This window comes from Blennius ocellaris, assembly GCF_963422515.1.
Source record: "Blennius ocellaris genome assembly, chromosome: 20".
NCBI classification, from domain to species: domain Eukaryota; kingdom Metazoa; phylum Chordata; class Actinopteri; order Blenniiformes; family Blenniidae; genus Blennius; species Blennius ocellaris.
In genome coordinates this window covers 22,227,379-22,254,694 of record NC_137669.1, presented here as the reverse complement: position 1 = coordinate 22,254,694, position 27,316 = coordinate 22,227,379, and the positions used below count along the sequence as shown (strand labels likewise).

At 44.0% G+C, this 27,316-nt stretch overlaps 1 protein-coding gene across 1 annotated transcript in view; it reads left to right on the top strand.

Moving 5' to 3' along the window:
* Positions 1-27,316, top strand: part of epha10 (EPH receptor A10) — a gene marked incomplete at both ends in the record, with an annotated part of 221,563 nt that overhangs the window by 171,540 nt on the left and 22,707 nt on the right. Inside the window, 5 exon segments of the mRNA XM_080515523.1 lie at positions 3,552-3,676; positions 7,826-8,126; positions 10,288-10,396; positions 19,751-19,876; positions 23,528-23,583. Coding sequence (XP_080371649.1) covers positions 3,552-3,676; positions 7,826-8,126; positions 10,288-10,396; positions 19,751-19,876; positions 23,528-23,583 — 717 coding nt within the window.

Sequence of the window (27,316 nt, the reverse complement as noted above, 5' to 3'; positions counted from 1 at the left end):
AGATGCGCCGGCGGCGTCCCGACGGCTCCGCCGCGGCGCCGCGCTCCGACTTGAGTGTCAACAAACGACGGCCTAATTAATTAGAATAAAATTAGAAAAAAACTCTTACTAAATTAGAGCTCAAAGAAACGAGGGTAGAAACTATGAGGCAACATTTTTCAAGGGAAAACGGAAAATTCTTGTTGACGATGATTCTCGTTGTCGCGGAACTTTTCAAGCACGGCTCCCAAACTGTACGAAAACACTTCTTTTTACAAAAGCAAACAGCAGCACAGTACTGTTGCCATGGAAACGTGGAAACGCGACGCTTTTCAGAAGCGAAAATGACTCGTTTTTTGTTTTTGTTTTTGTTTTTTTGTTTTTACTTGAGACATTATCGTCTAAACGGGGCGTCGGATCACAAGACAATGGAAACTCGACATCGAAGATGCGCCGGCGGCGTCCCGACGGCTCCGCCGCGGCGCCGCGCTCCGACTTGAGTGTCAACAAACGACGGCCTAATTAATTAGAATAAAATTTGAAAAAAACTCTTACTAAATTAGAGCTCAAAGAAACGAGGGTAGAAACTATGAGGCGACATTTTTCAAGGGAAAACGGAAAATTCTTGTTGACGATGATTCTCGTTGTCGCGGAACTTTTCAAGCACGGCTCCCAAACTGTACGAAAACACTTCTTTTTACAAAAGCAAACAGCAGCTCAGCACTGTTGCCATGGAAACGTGGAAACGCGAAGCTTTTCGGAAGCGAAAATGACTCGTTTTTTTGTTTCTACTTGAGACGTTATCGTCTAAACGGGGCGTCGGATCACAAGACAACGGAAACTCGACATCGAGGATGCGCCGGCGGCGTCCCGACGGCTCCGCCGCGGCGCCGCGCTCCGACTTGAGTGTCAACAAACGACGGCCTAATTAATTAGAATAAAATTTGAAAAAAACTCTTACTAAATTAGAGCTCAAAGAAACGAGGGTAGAAACTATGAGGCAACATTTTTCAAGGGAAAATGGAAAATTCTTGTTGACGATGATTCTCGTTGTCGCGGAACTTTTCAAGCACGGCTCCCAAACTGTACGAAAACACTTCTTTTTACAAAAGCAAACAGAAGCTCAGTACTGTTGCCATGGAAACGTGGACACGCGAAGCTTTTCAGAAGCGAAAAATGACTCGTTTTTTTTGTTTCTACTTGAGACGTTATCGTCTAAACGGGGCGTCGGATCACAAGACAACGGCGACTCGACATCGAAGATGCGCCGGCGGCGTCCCGACGGCTCCGCCGCGGCGCCGCGCTCCGACTTGAGCGTCAACAAACGACGGCCCACACGTCGCGTGAGGATCGCCGGGCGCCGACCGCTTGGGCTTAAGTGCTAATTACGCCGCGTTTAATGAAGTCGCAAAATAGGTTTGTCACTCAAAAACACTAAGAAAATAATAGGGGTGCGGTTTTCTCCCTCGTGAGGCCCTTTTGTTTGGGGAGGAGTGGCGCTATCAAGGCTATTAGCGCTGGTTCAGGAGGGTTCGGGGCATTTCGTCTTCTTCTCCCCTGTACAGGGTGACAATTACTCCCATCATTCACTTGCACACTTGTCATCTGCTTTTTTTGTTTTGTTTTTTAATTTAAAACCATTTTCATTTCTCCTTTGGATGTGGATTTACTGTTCCTACTTTCTCTCTCCACTCAATCTCTGTTGTCTATTTCTTTTCTTCTTTTTTTTAAACAACACGTTAATGAATACGTTCAAAAAAACATCCCTGCATCCCCTTTGGTCCTCGTCTCACGCGGGAGGATAATACATCCTTTCTAAGCAGCAAATCAAAAGCCGTTTGATGTGTCTGTGTCGTGTTGCCGCTCACTGTCCACCTCCGTCTGTCTGCAAATACAGGTGGGGTTTTCTTCCCCCCCCCCCCCCCCACTGAGACTCGGTGTTTTACGTTAGGAGAGTGGAGAAATATTTAGTTGAACTCGCCCTGAGAGGGAAGAGATGTTCGTCTGGGTGAGTTTCACGGCACGCAGTTCTCGTGGACAGGGGGGTGGGGGGGGGGGTCTATGGGGTTTTATATTTGTGCCAAAATTCTGAGCGAGCGATGAGAAAATTTGAGTGCAAAAAAATGTATTGTGCTAGCGCGCTAATAGCATTTTGAGGAAATATTTAAATTGCGCAAAGACAAACTTGAGATTGCGCTCAAAAATAATTTCTGCGCTCAACCTCTCTCTCTCTCTCTCGCTCAAATCTCTCCACGTCCGCTCAAGTTCTTCTGTGCGCTCGCTCAAAATGTGCAAAGCCCAAATGTGACACACGGTTGTCCACCAATCACAGGAATTCGGGGCGGGCGTTGAATTCTGATTGGTTGCTTCTGATTCTGGAAGTGCCTCATAACCAACGAAGAAGAAGAAGAAGAAGAAGAGGGAAAAACAAACTGCGAGGGAAAACAGAAATAAGGAAAACTAAAGATAACGATCCTGGATTACAACATGTTTTCCCTCGCAGTTTGTTTTTCCCTCTTCTTCTTCTTCTTCTTCTACTTCTTCTTCTTCTTCTTCTTCTTCTTCGTTGGTTATGAGGCACTTCCAGAATCCGAAGTAACCAATCAGAATTCAACGCCCGCCCCGAATTCCTGTGATTGGTGGACAACCGTGTGTCACATTTGGGCTTTGCACATTTTGAGCGAGCGCACAGAAGGACTTGAGCGGAGGTGGAGAGATTTGAGCGATGCGAGCGAGAGAGAGAGAGAGAGGTTGAGCACAGAGCAAGAATCTGAGCGCAGAAATGATTTTTGAGCGCAATCTCAAGTTTGTCTTCGCGCAATTTAAATATTTCCTCAAAATGCTATTAGCGTGCTAGCACAATACATTTTTTTGCGCTCAAATTTTCCCGTCGCTCGCTCAGAACTTTGGCACAAATATTTTTTACCCCATAGCGGTCAGAAAAAGTTCGGTTTAATTGAGAGACTCGGACGAGGAAAATTGAGAGTTCGGATTAAGACCGTCTCCATCCGTCCGTCCCGTGTCGATATGGACGCAGTCAGTCAATCCATACGAACATTGATCCATTGTGGAGCCGCGGCGAACAGGCGGGCGAGGAACTGTACCGCTCGGGGATTTTCAGTGTGATGAAGTTGTCCGTTCAGAGGCGTTGCGGCCTGAATAATTAATCCGTTGCCTCTCGCTCACCTATTTCTGTCCTCGTGTGCTCGGCTCCCTCGTCCTGCACTCTCTCGCGCGTCCTTTTATGCACACGATCCACATTTCTCCGCGCTCGCCTCGGATCCAACAACGCAGCGTGGGCATACTCTGTTTCCAACACATCATTCTTTATTTCTCTTGTGTTTGAGAATTCCGTTTCATACCCCCTCGACCTTCCTGGTCAAACTTTGTGCAAAAAAAATTGGAAATACACAAGTGTTAAGACTCTTTCTGATGTCCTTCACAAACTTCCTAAAGCTATTCTATCTATAATGAATGAGGGAGGAGGACCCCCCCCCCTCCCCCCCTCCCCCCACCACCACCAAACTGAGGTTTCTGGTCTTTTTCTCTCTCCTCCACCTCTTCCTGTGTAGCACCGTCTCTGATCAGTGAGCTGCGAGCGGAGAAGATCGAGCAGAAGAGCATCACCTTGGTGTGGAGGGCGCCGTCTCACCCCAACAGCAGCCGCACGGAATATGAAGTCAAATACTACGAGAAGGTAAAGCTTGTGTTGTGGCTGTCAATGGCCGTTTTTCAGGTCCGCTCGTCCTTCTCGACTCTTTAATTAACTCCTGAATTGAGTTAACTGGGTCACTTGAGGTCCGCGCCTGATATCTTCCTAATCATTTCCAAAAACTTTGATGAATTGAAGGGATTTGAACTCGGGATAAACTTTTATTTCTTTTTTATAGAACTAGTACAAGTAGGAGTACTCACCTATAATTACTTTCTGATACAGAGTGTAGATACGAGAACTTATTAAATGCAATGAATCATAATTATAGGCATATGCAAATGATATGCAAAGGCAATGCGTTGCTGCAAACGACCTCCCTGCATCCTCTACATCAGTGTTTTTCAACCTTTCTGAGCCAAGACACACTTTTTTGTTTGTAAAACTCTGGAGGCACACCACCACCCGAAAATGTTAAAATGGTAAACTCTGTAGCCTCTATTAACAATATAAAGTCGTTCTCATCAAAGTTTTATCAACAGGAATCAAGTAAATCCAGAAAGCAAGGACTTTTTTTAATAGTGACTCCCTCAGTGTGAAACCTGGACCTGATGGATGAAGAGCTGAGATCCTGGTTCACATTCTTCCTTTTCAAAAACTTCTCCATCACTGTCACTGACACAGTACTTTGATACAAGATGGTAGCAGGAGGTGGAGATGAACCACACTGACGTCTGTCACTTTACATTTCACCGGCAAAGTTCTGTGCTGCCCTCTAGTGGTGAAGAGTATTTATACATGATTACTCTGCAACACACTGTCGCTGTGAGAGCAAATGTTTTTTTAGAAAAAAATGTGAAATTGGATCATTTCCCACGGCTCAGCTGACGAGATCTGGAGGAAACTCCAGTGTGCCGCGACACAGCGGTTGAAAAACACTGCTCTACATCATGAAAGCATCGCAGACAATTATCAAGCTTCATCATTTAACAGGTGGATCAAATATCTACGGTCCAAATTCAGCCCGTAGTCAGTATAAGTATGAAGCAGAAGTCCAAAAGTAGGTTTAAAATAATTAAATCATTGCGCGTTTTAGAAAAACAATCATTCAGTTTGAAAGTAACAAATTACATTAAAGGAATCTTTTTATCTGTTAAACGTCCAAATTGTAAATTTTTGGCCTGAAACGTTCTGAGATCAAATCAGCGTGTCGAAAAGAAGAAAAAACAACCAGACTTTATACGACTGCTACATTTATTTCAGCTTTTATGGATTACCTCTGTAATTCCACCGGCCTCATCGCTTCTCATTTAGCGCAGCACTTAGTCAGATTGTGGCCGTCGACAGCCGTCGTCCTCACACTAAACCTGTCATGCACGTAAACCACAGCTGTCACACTTACGCTTCTCCGTCTTCACACACACACACACACACACACACACACACACACACACACACACACACACACACACACACACATGCCGTGTTTTCCGGCGCCACCAGGCCTTTGTTGTTTCACCGTGTCACACCAACACCCATCTTCACATCTTCACATCTTCTCTACGCCTCAACGTATTTAATAAAGCTCCCGTTTCTCGCTGCGTTGCTCCGGGATGAGATGTAGAAGAGGGTCGATTGAGGAGAGACGAAGAAGAAGTATAATGATTGAATTTCTTTGTGATGGTAGAAAAAAAAAAAAAGGGGGGGGGGGGGGTAGAATTCATGGAAAGATGCTTGTAAAAATACTTTGCTGGACTAAATGAGCAGAACGTGTGAATACAGAGACGATCAGAAATAAATGGATAACTGAGAGTGAGACCGTAAAATTAAAAGGCAATCCCACTGCAGAGCGCTTGAAAGTAAAGCATATTGCTTTGTTTAGTCGCTGTGGAGTCTCTCCCTCTCTCTCTCTCTCTCTCTCTCTCTCGCTCTCTCTCTCACAGTATTGATTTAAGGAACAGTTTCACTCAAATCTGTAATGTTTTTTAAAACCACGTGTTCCATAAATTTACTGGTAAAACATCTGAATTGTTTAATTTGATTGGATGTGTTCAATCTGAATCATAATAAATAACACGCTGTTGACACCGGTAATGATTAACATTCTTCATGACTCACGATGAAGAATTGTACAGTTTATTCATGACCTGATGCTGGAACCTGCCATATCTGCTGTTGTTGTTGTTGTTGTTGTTTTTCCCCTGAAATCGACTCCATATTTTCTATTTCATTTCCCAGAGACTCGTCTTGTTTTCTTGATTACATAAAATCCTGTTGTTTAGCTGTGCCTGGCTCGCCCATCTGATTGACTTCCATTGCACCGTGAAGCCAAATGAATTAGCTGAACTGAAATAGCTTTTGAGAGACTGACAGGCTTAATTAACAGGTTTCAGGTTTCTGGGGATTGTCAAAATGCTTCATCAAATTTGTCTTATTTCAGTTAAAAAAAAATACAATAGTTGCATAAGTGTTAAACGTGGAGTTACTGAGGCCCCTGATTTCACAGTGTCGTCACTGGCAGAGGAACTATTTACTTACGACCGTCATCGCAGCGTTTCAGAAAAGTTGCATTCTCTCCGTTTCCATGGAGACGGAGTTGGAACATTTGCAAAAAGTTGTGCTTTCCGTGGCGTAAACAGACGACAAAACCCAACAAAGGTTTAGCAGTCTATCTCCGCGGAGTGAAAGTCCACACGTAATCGGACATACGGAGGCGGGGCATGAAAAAAAAACAAGGGACGGATTCAATTCTGGGAAAAGTGATGCACAATACATGTTGCTCCCCCCCGGGGAAAAGTACAATTCTTACCAAAACGTTGAACATTTTTGATGCATCTTCTGCTGGAGCTTTCTACCAGAGACACACGTTGAGCTGAAATCCCTTAAACTGTTGATAGTTCACAATAAAACAATATTAGCACTTAATCTAAGTGCATATGAAAAACATACCTGCTTTAAGATTTCAAGTTACCTGAAAGTAGTGTATTTTTGCGATAATTATCCCCCGCCGTGGCTGATAGGCCCCGAAGGGGGATCTTGAAACAGTCTCCGTACGTCTCCGTACGTACGGACGTACGTCCGTTCGAACGTTTCTACCTATATCTCGGCAACCCCTGGGCCCACAGTGGCCAAACTTCACATGTGGATACATCTCAGAGGGGGAAGGGATACTATGGTGACCTTGACCTAATTTGCATATTAAGTAGGTCACAGGGTCACGAAGTGCTTAAAAACACATTTTGGGCTCTGGAGGCCTAGGTTTTTGAGCTAGGGCTCTGAAATTTTGTACACACCTACTAGTACTCTGGGGACACCCTCCAGCATACCAAGTGACCTGACCTTGACCTTGAAGATCGGTAGGGTCTGAAGTTTGCTCGTCATGGTTGCACAATACATGTATTTTCATATAAACATTTCTCCTCATTTCTCAGCAGTTCCTGGGCCCACAGTCACCAAACTTCACACATGGACACTCCACCTGGGGAGAAGGGGCACCATGGTGACCATGACCTAATTTGCATATCAGGTCACAGGGTCACTAAGTGCATAAAAAACACCTTTTGGGCTCTGGAGACGTATTTTGACATAGCTTATGAAGAAGACCTTTCAGATTCTACATAATTATGTACTAGGACCCATGGAACACCCTCTAGTGTACCAAGTGTGCTGCCTTAGAGCTGGCTTTGTGAGAAAATATAAAGCCCTCCGGCGGGGGATTAGCCCAGCAACGGCCTTCGTGTTTTAATGTATTTCCAGAGATAAATTGTGCATTTTCATTCTTCAGGACTTTGTTTTTCACACAAATATCACATTTTTCTTACCCCTACCTTGAAGTTTACCTGAAGCTCCATCAGTTGACGTCTAAATACTTCACTGATGAAGAGGGTCAGATGTTCATTCCTCTCTGGATATTTCACAATTTATTTTCACATTGTAGAGTAATACTTTTTTTCATCATCCGCGTGTGAGTTGAATGGGAAGAGTGCGACTTCCCACCTTGGCCTGCCAGCCTGACACTTTGAAGCTCCCAGTGAGTGAAACAATAAACCAGAAACCCTCGAATCTGTTACCAACCGTCTCCTCGCAAGTCGTCTCGCAAATGGATTCCACCTCCTCGTCTCTCTCCTCCTCCTCCTCCTCCCCCCCCCCCCCCCCCCGTCCTCCGTTTCTCACTTCTGCTCTCTGTCTCCGCAGGAACAAAAGGATCAGAGTTACTCCACTGTGAAGACTTCTGCAACGCGGATTAGCGTCAACAACCTTAAACCCGGCACCACATACGTCTTCCTCATCCGCCCCTTCTCCACGCCGGCCCCCTCCTCGTCCTTGTCTTCCTCGCCCCTCTCGTCTTCCTCCTCCGTCTCGTCGTCCTCCTCGTCCTCCTCCGCTCCCTCCTCCTCTTCCTCCTCCTCCTCCTCCTCCTCGTCTTCCTCCTCCTCGCCACCCATCGACTACGGGGCGTACAGCGCCCCCCTGGAGCTGCAGACGCTTGGCGAATGTGAGTAGCCGTTTCACGCCTCCTCCTCCTCCTCCTCCTCTTCCTCCTCCTCCTCCTCCTCCTCACTTACACTCCGGCCCCTCCTCTTGACGCCGCCGGCGCGACAGAGATAGGGAGGCACGGCGACGTGACGGCTTCGTGAGAAGGTTGACGATTTGGCCGGAAAGCTGTGAAACGGTTCTTCTCTGTGCAAGTTGACATTTCGTCCCTGGAGCCACCGTGCGTCTCAGCCTCGCTACCCGACGACGCGGTGGCGCAAAAAAAAAACGTTCCAGAGGACTGCGGCGTGTTGTAAACAACATGCGTCATGTGACGGAACACAAATCAGCAATGACTCAGACTGAATTGGTGCTTCGCGTTAGTCAAATGAGTCTTGCAAGAAGAATTCTGACGTCCCAGAAACGTGTGGGTGGAAACTCATGTGGAATTCGTATGTGTGCCACACGGCATGGCATTTCATAGTTAAAGACATTTTATCATCTACAACCACGTAGAAAACAGTCGGGCGGCAGTTAAGCAGGACACATTGAGGATTCCTGACCATTGAAAAAACGACACCCTGACGTTCTCGTGGCTCTTTGGCTAGTTCTTGTACTTGCCAATTCCAATAACCTCAACTCAACTCAACTTTTTTTATAAAGCGCTTTAAGCAGCCGTAGCTGAGACAGAGTGCTGTACATTGAAATACAAATATGAGAGGCAAAATAAAAACATTAAAACAATAAAAAAGTTAAAGCAATAAAAACAATCAGATGATAAAACAATAAACAAAACATAAAAAGTTAAAACAATTAAAAAAATCAAAAACGAAGGCACTATAACCAGAGCAGAGTCTCACACCGAGGTAAAAGCCAAAGAATAAAAATGGGTTTTAAGACGAGTTTTAAAAATAAAATCCAATTCAAAATTAAAGAAACTGCACGACAGACTGATTTTCCCCAAAAATAATTTGAAACTTCTGCAAGTGTTTGAAGACATTTTGGAAGCTCCTTCATGAAATCTGGCTGTACATATTTCTACGCCAGGATCACCCCTCCGATGTCTCCGAAGTCTTCAGATAAGTCTTCCCGGGGAAGACGTTCATCGGGGAACCTTGCCTTCCAACGCCCCCACAATGAGACCTGGTTCACCAATGAACCTTGTTTAGCAGGAATCCTTCCCTCCACCAGTTGGACGGACGCCGATCACTGCAGACGAGGGACACCCCACTGGAGCTGCAGACCCAGACTGACCCCAACCCAAAGTCGTTCACGTCAACTGTAGTCGTGATGTCATGGCGGATATTATTCTAACCCTCATGGGGCCTGTGGACGCACCGGTGCGTCCTCGTCACGTGACCGTCTGAAAAGGCAGCAGCGTCACGGCGCGGCGTCGTCTGGTCCAGTGTTTCAATCCGTGTCGAAAGTGCAGATATAAAACTACAAGCTCGTTTTTAAATGACGTTGATCGCCCAAATAAAAGCGGAGATATGAGGAAAAACATGTGACCTTTTGTAAATAGTTTTACAAAAACGCCTGAGGCAGTGCTTCTATTTCACTGTAAATATCTGTATAGGACTGTTTGTTCAGTCCTGTTTTGATAAATTTTAGTTAATTATAGTTTAGATTTACTTTACAAGTAAACTAAATGATTCGTTAACCATGTCTGTGACTTTTATAGTCAATAAATCTATGTTTTTACCAACCGAATTTGTAATTTTATGGTGTTTTTAGATCCACTGTTTTAATACAGTATGCCAAAGTGATGAAATTACTTCAGAAATGCATTTATGAGGTTGTCCTGAACAAAATGACACCAAAAAAGGCAAGGTTTAAGGATTTTATATCTGAGATATAAAGGAAAAATCAATTGTAGTGGGAAAAACGGCACAAAATGCTTCAGGGCCCAGAGGGTTTTAATATTCTACGACCCCCGTTAGTTGTGACAATGGTGACAAGTGTCCTCACTGGGGTACATTAAAACACAATTCAGCACACAGAGTGTGTACCATACACACTCACAGCAAGGCACCAGCTTTTCAATGTCCATATATTCTATGTAGAGTGTGAAGGACTCCTACCACGTCAAATGTTGATGTATGTAATTTGCCTGCGTGTTAATTGATCTGTTGCTTATTGCGCTTTGTTCCCGGTGTGTGACGCACGCCTTGTTCTCCCCCCAGTGGCCCTGGCATCCAGCGAGCAGAGTCCGGTGGTGATCATTGTTGTGGTGTCTGTGGCCGCCCTCATCATGCTGCTCTCAATGGGAATTGGACTGCTCATCTGGAGGAGGTAGATATGAGCACACGGGCAAAAAAACGCGCAGACACTTGAGTAATCCATTATCCTCTTCCTGTGGCTCATTCTGCCTGTTCCCTCGCTCTAAAGCCCCCCCCCCCCCCCCGTGTAACATGAGCACACGCTTCCACGCTCATGTGTACAAACACTCCACACAACCATAGTCTTAATGACGTATTGAATCAACTGTCACACGCTACGCCCGTCGTAATCCAGATTATAGTAATCCATCGATAAGAGGCGAGCCTCTGTTGAAAGGAGTGTGTGAGAATGGATGCGACTACACAGTCTCCCGTCACGATAATGCGCGGCGTGAAGACGGCAGTGCGATGACGGCGCCGCCTGCACCGAGAGGGGAACGTTGGCAGGGTCAAAACCTTCTTTGATCTTTTTTTTTTTTTTTTTTTTTGGCTTGGGGGTCTTTAGTTCTTTGCTGTCTAATTAGTTTCAACACAGTGAAGAGAGAAATGTTAAAACAACAAAGAGATGAGAGGTTAAAGTGGTGTCACTTGTGGAACAGCTGACACGCGAAAACTAATATATTTATTTTACCTCTTCTGCGTGCGCACGAACCACTGATTGTTTTACTCCCCTTTGTTCCTATTGCCATCAGGATAGTGTTCATTATTTGATTTTGGATTTTTTGGTAACACTTTATAATAACTATCCGTTATAAGTAGTTAATAAACATTAATAGCCATTAGTTAATGAGTTATACATTGCTTGTTGAATATTTGCTAGCAGTTTATTAAGGATTTATAACTGCCTTATAGATTGGTAATAGATCATTTAAAGCTGTATTCCCCAAAATTACATGTTAACTGTATGTTGATGATTTATAGCTATACCTTATAAACTAGCAATAAATCATGAATAAGCCATTAGTAAACTACTTGCTAATGACTTGTTAATATCAGTTAATACTTTATATACATTACTAACTAACAGTTAGTAAATGAGGAATAGTTGCAACTTTAGAATAACGTCCTAATAATGTATATAAAGTATTAACTGATACTTAACAAGTCATTAGTAAGTAGTTTACTAATGACTTATTCATGATTTATTGCTAGTTTATAAGGTATAGTTATAAATCATTAACATACAGTTGACATGTAATTTTGGGGAATACAGCTTTAAATGATCTATTACCAATCTATAAGGCAGTTATAAATCCTTAATAAACTGTATAATATAATAAATAATAATAATAATAAAACAAATATTCAACAAGCAATGTATAACTCATTAACTAATGGCTATTAATGGTTTATTAACTACTTATAACGGATAGTTATTATAAAATGTTACCGATTTTTTTTTTTGTTGTTTTGCTTTTGTTTTTTCAGAAAGTGGTTTGTCACTAAACAATTGAACATCCATCTGCTTGCACGTCATCACCTGAAATATGAATGCAATGAATGTACAATGAATGTTTTATTCATCTACAAGGTCGCTGAACTCATCTGAGCTGTGGAGCCATCAAACTGCAGTTTCCCAGTTTTAAGAAGTGAGAAGTTTGTAGGTCACGTTGGCGAAAAAAAGCCCAGTTTTCAAGTGAAAATGCAAAAAAAGCTTCCGTTGCGTTACCCGGGGGTCCGTTTACACGACAACGCCGTTCGGAGTCAGTGAGAATGCAACCGATTGACAACGGCTCCACGGGTGGAACTTTTTTTTTTTTTTTTAAATGCTCCTCGTCGCCATGGCAACTTTTCTGACGTAGTAAACAACTCTTCTGCACATGCTCAGTACGTGAACTATAACAACATTGTTTGCCTCCAGTGACTCCCAGTCCACTTTCTCCTCCATTCATTTCATCGTTCACCTGGAACACAACAACAACAACAACAACAACAACAACAACAACAACAACAACAACAACAACAACAACAACAACAACAACAACAACAACAACAACAACAACAACAACAACAACATGTGGCCCAACATAAAAATGTCATAATTTTCAGCTTTTTAGCCACATGTAAAAACGTTTCCGGTGCGTTTTCACTTGAAACGTTATTTAAAGCACATTTCTTTTTTCTGACCTTCCCATTTATCCTAATTAAGATGCAGCATTTCAAATTTGATTCCTTAAATTAATTCCGGTTCCTGTGACTTATAATTGACGTGCCATATTTTCCAAAATCAACTTCCATCAATAAATATTTGAAAAAATTCACCTCATCAACAGACATTATTAGTCGGAATAAAATATATCAGTTGTAGAAACAGTAAAATTCCTCACTATACTTTTTGGAATTTTGGAAACAAATAGCGGTAAATGATTAATGAGCAGTAGAACGTAGTGACGTGTATCACAGATTCATGACAATACTGATATTTTACACATCAGGTGTAAATTTCTAATGCATGTTAAATTCTTTTTTTGTCCTCGGAGTCCTAAAAGTACTGAAAAACCACAGCGTTCCACTACGAACAGCAGTTCAGCATGCAAAGATGCACGTATTGCTTTGCGTTAGGATTCCAGAGCATGGGAGGAGGCTGCAGCACTTCGCCCGTACCTTGTGTGTGAAAACACGTGTAAGGGAAGCTCAACATGTACATTCCGGTTTTTTTGGGGGGGTCGCAGGCGGTTAGTCGGCTCTGTTGCATGGTTTCCCGGAGACGGCGGCGACGTCGCTGCGGCGCCATCTCGCCAATCAGTGCCGGCGGTGATCCGGCGGAGTATGATGGACACCGCAGACAAACATAACACTCCATAACCAAACCTGCCGCGCTCAAACCCCCCCGACTGTTTAGCGGTAAACAGGTTCCCGATGTGAGAGCCGAATCGTTATTGTGTATCACATCATGTATTTACATGTTTTATTCAGCGGAGCTGATGAATTGAGGGGAGTTCATTTTTGCTGAGAGCGCCAACATCTTTTCCATTTGACTTGACAGGTGATGTCTGACCAGGGGGATTTTTTTTTCCTTTTTTATTTATACGGAGGCAATTGTTTGTTGTGCATCCTCCCCCCCCCCCCCCCCCCCCCCCCCACCACACACTCACAAACACACACACACACACACACACGGATAGCTTCACGGCTGCTGCCTCTCAGTCTGACAAGCCGAAGCAGGCCATTAAACCACAGGGTCACCTGACATATCTGTCTGAGGACGGCGAGGCGTCAGAGATCCGCCAGCTCCGCGCAAAGCCGCACAATGATGAAGTCAGCCAGGTGTGGAAATGGGATCCATCCATTCACGGCGGCGCCGTACGGCCGCGGCGTTGCGTGCGCGGGAGCGGCCGTTTCCAAGGTCTCCGTGGAGACGGGCCATTTTTATAAAGTTCCACCTTGGGAGCTGTTTTCTACAAAAAAAAAAAAAAAAAAAGTAGCATTTTCGGTGAGTACGACGCGTCGTTAAACACCATGGAGGTTCAGCCTTTTTACCCTCTGATATCAGGCCCCGCCCACACGGCACACGCCGTTTCGTGTGACCGCGTCGTTTTTTGGGGCCAATCGTCCACGGGGCGCCGCGTTTTGGGAGCCTGAAGACGTGGAGAAAATTTGAAAACATCGCTTGGGCACTGATGTATGGATGAGCAAGACGCACATTTTCTGAAAATGATGATGTCATCACCCCCACCTCTTGACCCCGATAACCCAGCGACGTCACTTAAAAAAACAATACGAACGATATGCTTCCGGGTCGAGCTGCAGAAGCTACTGATGCCATTTGGTTTATCAAGGTCAGACATTAGATTTGTCGATTTCTCCATTTTTTTTTTTGCATGCTCCGTGTCGTCTTCCCCCCCATTTTCGGTGTAGGCGGTGTCACAGCACCACCTAGAGGCCGGGGCTATGCACTGCATCATTTTGAGTAGTTTTTTTTTTTCTCCACGGTGTCATGTGGACGCAGGTGTTTCCCGTGTGGACGGAAAACCTTTTGGGAACGGCGGGGAGAATCAAAGATTTGGCTGGAGTGGACTGCAGATGGGGTTACGTGAACACACATCACCATGCACACCAGTATTTAAATGATGAAAGGCATGATCGTCTACACAACGAGCAACCCTGCTTATCTTTTTTTATTTTTTTTCCTCCTCTATTTGCATCAGTGCATTCATGGCGAGTGGTCCCCATTGTTCACAGCCACTGGACCATTAACTCGCCCTCCATGTTTTGCATGGAGACAAAGACGGAATGGTTTTGATGCCTCAATTACCATGTCTGTGTTTTTGCAAAGAGGACGGGTTCCCAGCTCTGGCTGGAGGGTCTCCGTTACGTCGCTCACACACACATGCAAATGAGAGCCACAGCACACACACACACACACACACACACACACTCCTGAGGGCGTTGGACGCGGTGAAGCCACGCAGATGTACAGTATGTAGGGCTGCTTTGTAAAGCCCTCAGACAAAGTGAGTGGAAAGCAAAACCCAGAAGACATTTGTTCGCCGCCATTCTTGACTTATTCCTCGCAAGGTCATGCTGCTTTGTCTGACGTTACGAAAACTCGTGATTTTTTCGCAATGTCTCTCCTCTTCACGAGTCATTCACGATTTTTTTCCTCTCCCCCGCTTAGTGAATAGGTAAACTACAGTCTGAAAGGGCGTCTTTTTATTTTCAGGACGAAGGAAACATAAAGAAGCAAAAATGAAAAAATGTAAATAAAAGTAGTAATCTGCATTCCAGTTTTCTGGACATCTTCAGTAAACACATAGTGGGATAAGAGTGATGCAACAAACCAGATGGACAATTGAATAAATCCTCAATCGCAATGTATATATCCAGTTAGAACCACATAGTTAGCAATATGCTAACTTATAGACGTGCTAAATAAAGAACCACACACATCAGGCCTGCAACAGGCTCCAGTCCGGCCAAACCCCCCCCCGATCGAAAGAGAAAGGTGAGTTAGCGTTAGCGTTAGCGTTAGCGTTACAGCGCCGACTTGTGGCCTGGCATGCTCACTACACTGTTTCCAGCAATTCTTAATTAAACGTTGTTGTGTAAACGGGCAACACATGTACAGATCACAATAAAACCCAAAGGAATCTGAGAGTAAAATGTCTTTTAGGATGGGCTTTAAAAGATGAAAGGAAAATACTGGAGCAAATTTTTTAAAAAAACCAGTGATTAGTTGGTATTTTCTTCTGTTTGAAACCTCATTCCGGGGCTGTATGGTATCACTTCCACACACGCGGTCACACACATGCACACACACAGAGAATCCATTGGTGCCTGACAGCGTCTGATGGAGCCACAGTTCCAGGGCATTGCCCAAACATTCTCCAGGAAGCCCAGGCTTGACTGGTCAGTGCAGGGATTGTTTACTCCTCACAGCATCGCTGTGTGTATATGTGTGTGTGTGTATATGTGTGTGTGTGTGTGTGTGTGTGTGTGTGTGTGTGCGCGAGCATCTTTTGGCGAGTGAGTCACGAGTTGTCGGGGGAGCAAGGAGACGAGGAGGAGATCAAGAAGAAAGGCAGAAGCAGGAAATTAAAGCTGAGGGTCATTTGGTCGGCGCGGTGACACTTGGTGACACCGTGACAAAACGCGGGATCCGGGGGGGGAGAAAATTGAGATGCAGGGGAGAGATGGCGCTAAGCCGGAGAGAAAAGGTCTCCGGCTCAGCAGCGGAGTCGACCGGCTATCTTCGACACATCAGTGCTTTCATGTCTGAGAGGAAAAACCAGACGTCTTGTTTTAAAATGTAAAAGTTGCCATTCCGCCGTCGACTTTGAGAATGTCTTATTTTTTTATTTTTTTTTTTTACATGTTTATTTGTCAAGCACATTGATTGTACACACAGGTGACAGGAAACAAGGGTAGTTACTCTTGCTTGTTTTTGATTTGTTTTTTTTTTGTTTGTTTTTTCCCCTCCCACACCCCCCCCCCCCCCCCAATAATAATAAGAAAAAAAAAAAGTATTTACACATACTCACACATACACACGCAACGTGAAAGGTTGCAAAAATTACAATTAAATAGTTACCAAAATTTTAAAAACAAATTATGAAAAAAAAAAATAATTACACGCACACACACAAACATATGTGTTATGAAGTAGCTAGGAAAGAACATAGAGAGAGTAGTAAACAGCAAAGACAAAAGGTTATAATAATAATAATAATAACAAATAATACAAGAAATATTAAAAGTAAAAGTTAACAAAATAAAAACCTAATGATATTAGATTTCATATCCAAGATTTCAGGTAAAAAAAAGGCTTTAACTTTTTTTAATTAAAGCCTTATCTGATATTCAAATCGAGCGCTCCTTTTGTGAGCCGTGACCCGGAAGTGACCCCAGAAGAATGACGTCTTCATCTCCTGTATGAAGGAAGCTCTGTGGTCCGGCCCGAGGGGGGAGGGGGGGGAGGAGGGGGGGGGAGGAGGAGGGGGGGGGGGGGGGGGATGTGGAGTGGAGGAGCAGGTGTCACGGAGCTGGAAGGATTTCAAAGCTTCACCGCCTCGTCCACTCACAACTCTCCTGCCAAGTATTGATTTCTGCTTAAAAGCCGGCCTTTTTCTCCTTTTCTCCACATTACAAGATATTTTTGTTAACCTCTTGGTGTCCAAGAAAAAGGATAAATCTACATCTGCTTTTTTTTTTTTTTTTTGTCATATTCATTCAGTCACAAAACTGTTTTTGCACTAAAAGCTTTTATTCTGATCTAAACTTGTCTCCATTGTACTTTTAATGAATTAATCATGTCTTCAAAGGTGAAAACTTGTGAGTGTCTGATAATCTGTTGGTGGTTAAATGCAGCAAATATACGACACCCACATGGAAAGAACCTATATAAGTCATATATTGTCATATATGCGCATATATGAAACCTATAAGCAGTTTATATGCACATATATGCTGCATATATGCACATATATGACAATATATATGCTGCATATATGCACATATATGACAATATATATGCACATATATGACAATATATATATCCTGCATATATGCGCATACATGCTGCATATATGCATATATATATATGCCACATATAGGCAAAATTGAGGTGCATATATGTGAATATACAGGCCATATAGGTCTCCTGTACTGCTCCTTTATTTCCACATATATATTTAGCCCATATCTCACTTTGGCAAAAATAAATAAAAAATAATAATTATGCAAGAAGAACATATTGGTGCATATATGCACACATATATATGTGCATATGTGTACCTATATAGGTACCTGTATGCACGTATGTGTGTACACATACATGTACATATATGTGCATATAATATAGGAAAACGGGCAATTTTATATATGTCACATATATTAAAAATCTATATCAAAACCTATATTAAAACATATATGTTTATATAGGTTCTTTCCATGTGGGCAGCTATGAGGATTATTAAAATGTTTTAAAGGTTCAATATGTCATATTTGTCAGAAACACAAACCTTCGTATCAAGAAGCTGTGAAACAAATTCAGGTCAATCAACCGATCAAAATAACACCCATCATATACTTTCACATATATTTTTAGGACCTGCAGCCTGGTTGACTCCTGTATTCTGCTGTGTTTTCCAAAGTTCTCTCTCTTTAATCCTTTAAGCGACTCTGAGGCCTTGTTTCATTTACACGACTACAATTCAAGTGAAAACGCTTTGCTTTTTGGGTTTTCCCTTCAGGAAAGTTTCACATTTACAGGGCAACTTTTTAAAAATGACAAAACTGTCCATTTCTACGGAAAATAGAAGAACCGTAAAAGACGATGTAGTTTTCACATTGAGCCACTAGTTGGTGCTGCTCTTTGTTTTTGTTTTTTTATGAAGCCACACACACACACACACACACACACGTACAGCAGAGAACATCAACAATGGGAGAACACGGACGTTCTCGTGGACAGACGACCAGGTTGGATTGATTTTATGGTGACTGTCAAAATAAAACTAGGAGAATGTCGACTGGGAGTCACGACGCGACGGAGGAAACTTTGTTCTTGTTGTTCATCTACTGAGCATGTGCAGACCAACTATTACAGGAGCGGTCAGGCGGTTTCAAAAAGCTGCGTTTTCAAGTGGCTCCCAGCGTCGTCGTCATGGAAACGGACCACAGAAACACGACAAAACGTTTGTGTTTCTACCCGAAAATGTTGCTGTTATTGTCATTTAGCATTTTCTAAACTAATCCCGGTAAGATAAACAACTTGTGACGGATTAGAAATCGAGGTGGCGTCATAACATGTTGGATGTATTTCTGCCATATGAATCTTTATTATTTTCATACCTGTGCTTTTTAACAGCCGGTCGACTAAATTAGGTGATTATTATTTATTTATTTATTTACCTTCGACTTGTGGCACGTCTACGTGGCGCGTTCTTAAAATCAGCAGATCTGTGGAAGTGTCTGCTCAGTGAGAACCGCAAACTTTCTCTTCCTCCTGCGGGACATCGTAACGCAGAACACGATCCCGGGTCAAACGTTCTCCCTGTAGCTAACCTCGTGTTTGTCCCTTTCTTCTTCTTTGTATTGTTACGTGACGCCGCTAGCTGCACATTTGGCCGTGAGGTTCAGCTCGCAAAGCTTGTTGCTTTCATGAAACATAGGATGAGTACATGAATCGGTACTTTTAACTAAAACCTCCTTTGCAGCTATTTGTACTTACGTAAAGGTTAAAAGTGTTTTTTTTCCACCTCGCCTGTAAATACAGAAAAACAGATGAAGCAATTGATTGCCCTTATTAAATATATGCTTGTTTTTTTGCATAAAATATCACTTTTTTAAGTAATTTAGCCTTTTAATGAAATGAAATCCAACATTTCCGAACAGTTTTTCCAAGATTTACATCTTCAGACGGACTGAAAAAAGACCAGAAATATACAATATGTACGTATCATCAAGGCTTCGCTGTGCGGTAAAGCCAGAGGAGAGCGTGTCCTTATCCAGGTTTAATTACCAACATGGTTGCATTCATTCAATTTATCGGGGGGGGCGCCTTGCCAATATCTTGATGAAATGAACATTTGATGAAGCTGACAGTGACGGAATACGGCTGAAAGTTTCAGTGTTTGGCGCGCGCACTCTTCCTTCCTGCCATCTGGCTCGTCTGGAGTGTGAAATTTGAAAAATTGGCCCGCGATTCTCAAAATCCCCGTCTTGAGAGGGTAGAATAGGCCGCAGGGTGGAGAATGTGATCTGTGGACATTTTCAAGTTAGGCTTCTTCTTCTTTTTTTGGGGGGGTGGTGGGAGGGGTTGTTTGTTTGTTTGCATGCTTTCCTGGCAGCGCCGCCGTTACTCCCGGTGATAAGAATGATTGGTTTTGAGCGCAGTCCATCCATCCCGTCCAGACTTGTGTTGTTTGAATGTGACGAGACGAGTCGGGATTGACACTGGCGCTCCCCTCCCTTGTTCTCTTCCCAGCAGCGTCTGCTCGGGCTCTTCCAATGTAACTCCTGCTAGCGTGGTGCTGCTCTCGACCTCCTTCTCCACTCTTCCTCCTCCTCCTCTTATTTCTCCTCTTCCTCCCTTCACACAGCTGATGCCCAGGTACACTGGCATGTCTGCACTCCCCCTTTCCTCCCCCCCCCCCCCCCCCCCCATCCTTCTCCTTTCATTACTTCCCAATTGTCCAATTGATTTCCTCCCTCCCCAATCCTTGTAGTTTTTTTTTGTTTTAATTTTGTAAAATTCATCCATTCATGTTCTATATTAGCTTGGTTCAGCTCTAGTGTTTTAGTGTTTTGGGTGTCTTACCCGTCCTCGTCACATGACCGTATGAAAAGGCAGTAGCGTCACAGCGCGGCGTCGTCTGGTCCAGTGTTTCAATCCGTGTCGAAAGTGCAGATATAAAACTACAAGCTCGTTTTTAAATGACGTTGATCGCCCAAATAAAAGCGGAGATATGAGGAAAAACATGTGTGACCTTTTTATAAATAGTTTTACAAAAACGCCTGAGACAGTGCTTTTATTTCACTGTAAATATCTGTATAGAACTGTTTTTTCAGTCCTGTTTTGATAAATTTTAGTTAATTATAGTTTAGATTTACTATACAAGTAAACTAAATGATTCGTTAACCATGTCTGTGACTTTTATAGTCAATAAATCTATGTTTTTACCACCCGAATTTGTAATTTTATGGTGTTTTTAGATCCACTGTTTAAATACAGTATGCCAAAGTGATGACAATACTTCAGAAATGCATTTATGAGGTTGTCCTGAACAAAATGACAGCAAAAAAAGGCGCAAGGTTTAAGGATTTTATATCTGAGATATAAAGGAAAAATCAATTATAGTGAAAAACGGCACAAAATGCTTCAGGCCCCAGAGGGCTAGCCCTCCATAGAAAAGAGGGAAAACTTTGGTGAAACGCTGCTACTGCGCATGCGCACCACAGCCGTAGTAAATAGTTCTTCTGCACACGCTCAGTTAGATGCACAACAAGAGCAATGTTTTCCGCCCAGTCAGGTCTTCTCCTGGACTTGTTTGTTTTTATAGTTGACCGTCACCGTAGTAACAATCCGACTTAGTCGTCTGTCAACTGGAATGTTCTCCGCATTGGTAGTATTTATAGTGTGTTACTCTCTGCTGAACGCATTGTGTGTTTTAAATTACATGCTAACTACGTAATTTTCAACATTTTGTGGCGCAAATATGAAACAAGAACTCAAAAATGCTGCGTTTTCACTGTGTGAACTGGGTCTGAGAGCCTCAAACATGCTGTATGTAGTAAACTGCACAGGGAGAACATGCAAACTCTCTACAGATTCTCTCTTTATTTATTTACTTTTTGCTCCTTCTCTTGCTTTGGGCCCCGTTTATATGACAACGGTGCCACTGAAAACCCAGTTTTTTTTGAAAACGGCTCCCAAAGTGGAGCTTTGCGGATAAAACGGGGAAAACGAGACTTTCTTCAAACACTTGGGCTCCATTTTCCACGTAAACACCGGAAAACACCACGGGCAGAGTAAATAGTAGTTCTGCACATGCTCAGTCAAACAATCAGAGCAACATTTCCTCCGTGGTGTCATGGCTCCCGGTCCCAGACTCTCCTGGGACTTGGTACTTTTATTTTGACAGTCACCTGTAATAACAATCCAACTTGGTTCGCCAGTCCACTGGAACGTCCGTGTTCTCCCGTTGTTAGTGTTTACAGCCGATTGTTTTCACGTCGCATGTGTGTTTGGTTTCAATACAAAAACAAACATCGGCGCCCACTAGTGGCCCAACATGAACGCCACGTTGTTTTCAGCTTTTCTACCAATTTTCGTGTAACCGGAGATCCTTTTTTTTTTTAAAAACATTGGCGTGTAAACGTGACAATTTTTTTTTGCGACGGAAATGTAAAAACGTTTTCACGTGAAGCGTTGTCGTGTAGACGGGGCCTGAATCCACACATCCCGTCGTGTGTTAGTAGGAAGTTTGTTCTCTTGCCCACTGGGAGACTCATTTGCCTCTTGACACTCACTCCCCAAATGTCCTTTAATCTTGATGGTGCATGCTTTACCCCTCCTCCTCCTCCTCCTCCTCCTCCTCCTCCTCCTCCTCCTCCTCCTCCTCCTCCTCCTCCTCCTCCTGCCCCCGGCCGTGTACTTTATGGGCTATATAACGCGCCTCTTCAAATTCTTTCCCCTTGCTCTTCTCCTCTCGACAATTATCCTCTCACTCACAGCCTCACTTCCTCTGCCTCTTCATCTCGGCTCAATTTTTTTTTTTTTTTTCTTCCCCTCACTGATTTATCTCCGGCGTTGCCCTTCTCCCCTTGCAATGTTCCCCATTTAGTCCTCCACCTCCACAACCCCGTTCGGTCTCTTGCATCTTGTTCCTCTCGGTAGCACCCCCAACACCCCCCCCCCCCCCCTCACCCACCCACCGATGCTTTTGCTCCCTTATCTATTAATTCTTGTCTCTCCTCTCCTGTCTGATATCTCCTGCCCTGAGGAGTTGTGTTGCATGTGTCTGCTGGCGTGTTGTGACAGACAGGGTGCTGACCTTGTCTCAGACCCCGCTGCTGCACGAGCTCACCGATACGTCAGCCCCCCCCCACCACCCCCCACGCCTCGGAAAAAGCCTCAGCAGCATGCACGTGCAAAACGAGGGATATTTCTCTAATCGGAAACTACATCCTAACACACACTTGTGTAAATAAGCAGGCGATGACACAAACATGTACGCATGCGATGGAGGTCGAGACGGCTCTCTGCAGGATCTCCGTGAGGTGCTGATCTATTCTGACATCCACATTAACACGTGGCCTCCTCAGCAGATAGGCTGGCAAATGTGATGTTTCAGTTAAATGTGCGCGTGCACATGCAGTCACACACACACGCCGCCCTAAACATGGAAACTATCTTCAAACATGCTTCTTATTTAATTGTTCCTACGTTAGCGGGCAGATGGGATGTGACATCAACCTCGTTAATTATGATTAAAAGCCCATTTCCCTTCACATTTTGGTGGAGGAAGCGCCCCCGCCGTCTGTATGACCCCACGTATCCAAGGTAGATGTTTAGAATTAAAAACTCCCGACCGTCCCGGTTTATCTGAAAAAAAACCCCACTGCAGTTCTGTAGATTTTGACCCTCAATACTTTCCTCAGTCGTTAATCCAAGTAAGCTTGGCGCTGGCCGGCCAGGAAGACCGTCCCTCGCCTTTTAATCTGTCACTTACAGCGTGTGTGTGTGTAGACAGTGTGTGTGTGTGCGTGTGTGTGGAACGGGCCCAAGTTTTCTCCCAAGCCGAAAAGCCATCAGCCGTGAGATCAAAAAGAGCTCACTCCTCTTTAGACCCCCCGCGGTGGCGGCGGATGAGAAGATAACGGCGTGCGCGCACATACGTGGATACGGCGCTCATTCCCACGTGTGGATGTTTATTCCCACCTTGCATAAAGACTCACTCGGGGTGAAACAGTAATAGCATGTCAATGTCACAGCTATCGATGTGTGTGCGTGTGTGTGTGTGTGTGTGTGTGTGTGTGTGCGAGAGAGGATTTCCATTCAGCTGCTGATCTTTTTCAAACACGTCGGCGGCGTTTCTGAGCAATTTTCACCGATCAATACTCTGACTATCCCTCATCTGACACTTACTGCACATTTCATGTAACAAGTTATGTTGTAAGATAAACACAACCTGATGCTTGTATTTACTTGCGTCTGATAAAAAAACAACAACTCTTGTCTTCCTTTCTTCACCTTTTGCAGGCAATGCGGCTACAGCAAAGCTTCTCAGGAGGGAGACGAGGAACTCTACTTCCAGTGTAAGTGACAACACACTCTTTTGGGTTTTCGTATATATATATATATATATATGTATATATATATAGGATTCTGGGAGGAGCGTGAGAGTGAAGGCTTTGTCTCACTTAATGCCATAAATGCACGTGAGCGTGCATGCGCCCGTGCATTGCAAATGACTTTTGGGGCATTAAGTGGCACCACGGCATTAATTCTTAATTCTGAGTGCACGCTTAGCCGACACTGAGCACACTGACACACTCCATTAGGGTGTGTGTGTGTGTGTGTGTGCGTGTGAGGCCGAGTTTGATGGGGATAGATTGAAATCAGGAGGAGGGGGAAGATAAAGAGCTGGAGATGAGGGGAGGGGAAGGCAAAAAAAAAAAAAGAAAAAACGGCGTGGAGGAGGAGGGACTGAGCTCCAGAAACAGAGACGTTAAATGTTATTGTTGTACGTCGTGTCGTACAAGGTTGTAAATGTTTCCGTTTTCACCCTCTGGTCACAAAGCTCTCAATAGGCTCTTTGTTTGACAGTGACAGAATGAAAGCAGTTTGACATATCTCTTCCTGTTTGTGTTTAAGTGTGCGTGGCAGCGCTTTGCTAATGCAGCGTGTGTGTGTGTGTGTGTGTCTTCAGAGTTCCCTCGCGTGTATGCACGCGCGTGAGTGTGCGTGCTCGTTTTGCGTTGTTTAATCTCCCAGCATGCCGAGCCCTCTGGAGAGGGTTTGGAGCACTATGCCTGATGAATAATGAGCCGAAGCCATGCGGCTGGGAATTAAATCTGCCCAAACAAAGACATGCCAACAGCTGACAAACACGCAACACACACACACACACACACACACACACACACACACACATTTTGGCCTGCTTTTCTCAGGCACACACACACTTTCCTTTGTAGAAAGCAGACACGCATGTAAATAGACACAAAGACGCCTTTTGGTTCTCGTCTATCCAACACGTCGTCCAGCCGCTGTTCCATGCATGTAAGTGTGAGTAAAACCCGCTCGTGTGGTTTTCAGGGAACGTGTGATATTATACACACTCGCCTCCCTCCTCCCATCTGCTCGCCACCGCCAAGGCTCTTAAAACACATTCTCCAGCCATATATTAGAGCGTACGGACAGGAGCCGTGAGAGTGAGAGTGAATAGATGAGTGTGAGCAATAAAGTACAGGAAGGAGGGCGAGCGAGTGAGCGAGCAGCGCCGCCCGGGAGTGTAGTGAGGAGGTGAATTGGCAGCGGAGGAGAGACTCATCATCAGTGACACTGCTCAGGACATTAGTTTTATGTCAGAGTGTGTGACCTAGAAAGAGGCGGAGGGGGGGAAGGCTCCAGATCTCCATTAATAGACCAGTTTCAAGATACCGGCCACTGCTCCGGGTTGCGCGTTGTCAGAAAGAGACGGCGTCGTGGGAGACGACTGGATAAAGACACCGGAGAGTCGTCTGCGTCTGGTGAGATTTTGTCACGTCCGCTCATGCGTAGGCCCTCCGAAAGCAGCCGACTGTGAACGCGCGGTTCGGTTTCCCTCCAGTCGCTCGTGGCTGTGGCACAGTTAACCCTGAAATTAATCAGCCACAGAGCCCACGAAGCTGTGTGTCGCTTGTGTGTGCCTGTGCACTCGCAACATATATTGGTAATTTCATGAAGCGTGTAAGCATTTCCTGTGATGGATTGGGGAGGGTGGGGGTATACCCTCCTCTTGCGGTTTATGTATCCCTTCCTTTACTGAAAGCAGCAGGGGGTAACATGCATCTCACCAGCAGACCAGAGAAACTCCATCAGATAAATCTTGTTGTTTACGTCGCTGCTGTAAATACATATTTTCCGACGTTGCTGTTGACATTTCAATGCAAATGCTTCTACCACCAGACTCCGGTGTTAACACGCCATCACAAAAGGAGACACGTGTTCACAGAAGCAAATATCAAGGCTAAGCACATGTCAAAAAAAAAAAATCAATCTTAAAGGAGCCGGCACAAATATGGCTTTCGTTTACGTGTGTGTGTGGGTGTGTGTGTGTGTGTGTGTGTGTGTGTGTGTGCTCGCGTGACGTTCAGCTGGAACAGTCGTTCGGAAGACCTGCTTGACAGAAAAGAGCCTTCGATCTTGCACTCAAGCCAAACCTTGAATAGAAAAACTCTAATTCGCTTCATAATTGCACTTTTGGCTTTCTTTTGTCGATACGCAAACAAACATCTGCGAGTTTACGCACACAGGAGGAGGCGTGCGCGCGTGTGTGTGTGTGTGTGTGTGTGTGTGTGTGATCAATAAGCCGTTTTGAGGCAGCCACTATAGGATCCCGCAGGTCGATCCCGAGCTGTAATCACATTTCAGAGCTTCAGTTCGGCTTTTTTTGGGGGGAGAAGTGCGCGTCCTTGTTTCCTGGAAGATTACTCTTTAGCGTGTACTAACGGGGGTCTGGGGTAACCTAATTGAGAACGGTTACCCCCGCTAGTTAACGGTTATTGGCTATCTGCCGGCTAGTTTATTCCCCACTCGTTAGTGTTCAGTAAATACAGCAGGCAGTTGATAAAGAAAACAAGAGGCTTTCGTATCGCTGCGTGCAGTCAAATAATAGACGTCAATATCACTTCGCCCTATAAATGTCAGATGGAATTTCCATTGCTGGACTCGCATTAGTGCAACAGTTGGGATTTTTTTTTAGAGATCATTGAAAACAAGCAGTGGAGGCGATCAGCAGTAGCAGCCTTTTTTTTATTCGCAGATTGACTCGAGCAAGGAAAAAGTGATTTTTCTGGAGTTCTTACCAACTTGAAGTTTTAAGGTTTTTTTTACGCTGTTGATGGAGCCAAAGCATTGTGGTCGAGGTCAATGCCATTTATGATGCATCCAATACAAGCCCTGCTTGTGTTTGAAGGTTACGGCTTCATTTTTTTTTTTTAGTTGCTGTTGCTCGTTGGCGAGCTCTTCACTGTGATGATCGTTCCACGGCCGGTATATCGCTGGAGAATAAAAAGATTTCACAATGACTTAGAAACCCGAGTAGCTACCTAGCGAAATGGAGTGGATAGCTGGAAAAGTGTGAAAACAACAAGAAGACTGAACTCTTCCCAACGGAAGGACAATATTTGCACGAGAGGTTGCGTTGATTGTCGTAAGAGTAAAAGACACAATAAAGATCTAACAGCGTCGTTCATCGTAGATCCTTTTCACGGTGACGTCACTCAACTTCTGCTTTTCCCTCGTCACCGCCACATCCTGTCGGACGCGATCAATGTGAAAATACGAGACGTCGGGACAAAACGCCCGACAGAACTAAACCCAATTCCTAAAAGTTATAAGAATAAGACTTTTTAACTCTTCTCCCTCCGTCAGAGCCTCAATCACCACCTGGACTAAATTACATTGATACTTATATTATATCATATATTTCATATGGCATATTGCATGTACATATACATATATTTATACATGTACAAGTACACTATTACCATTGGTATTATTATTATTATTATTGCTATATTATTGCTACCATTGTTAGTAGTACAATACACGAGTATTATACACTATTACACATTGTTATTATCTGTATTATTGTTATTATTATTATATAATGCCTACTTCTAATGGCTCTGCCACTGCACCTTACTATTTATTTATCCTGCTTTTATCTCGTGATTATTTCTAAGTGCCCATGTTCCGTTCTGTGTTTTACTTTGTCTTATACCCAGATATTTTTATATTTTTATTTTTTACTTTTATTACTATTCTATTGTATTTTATAGT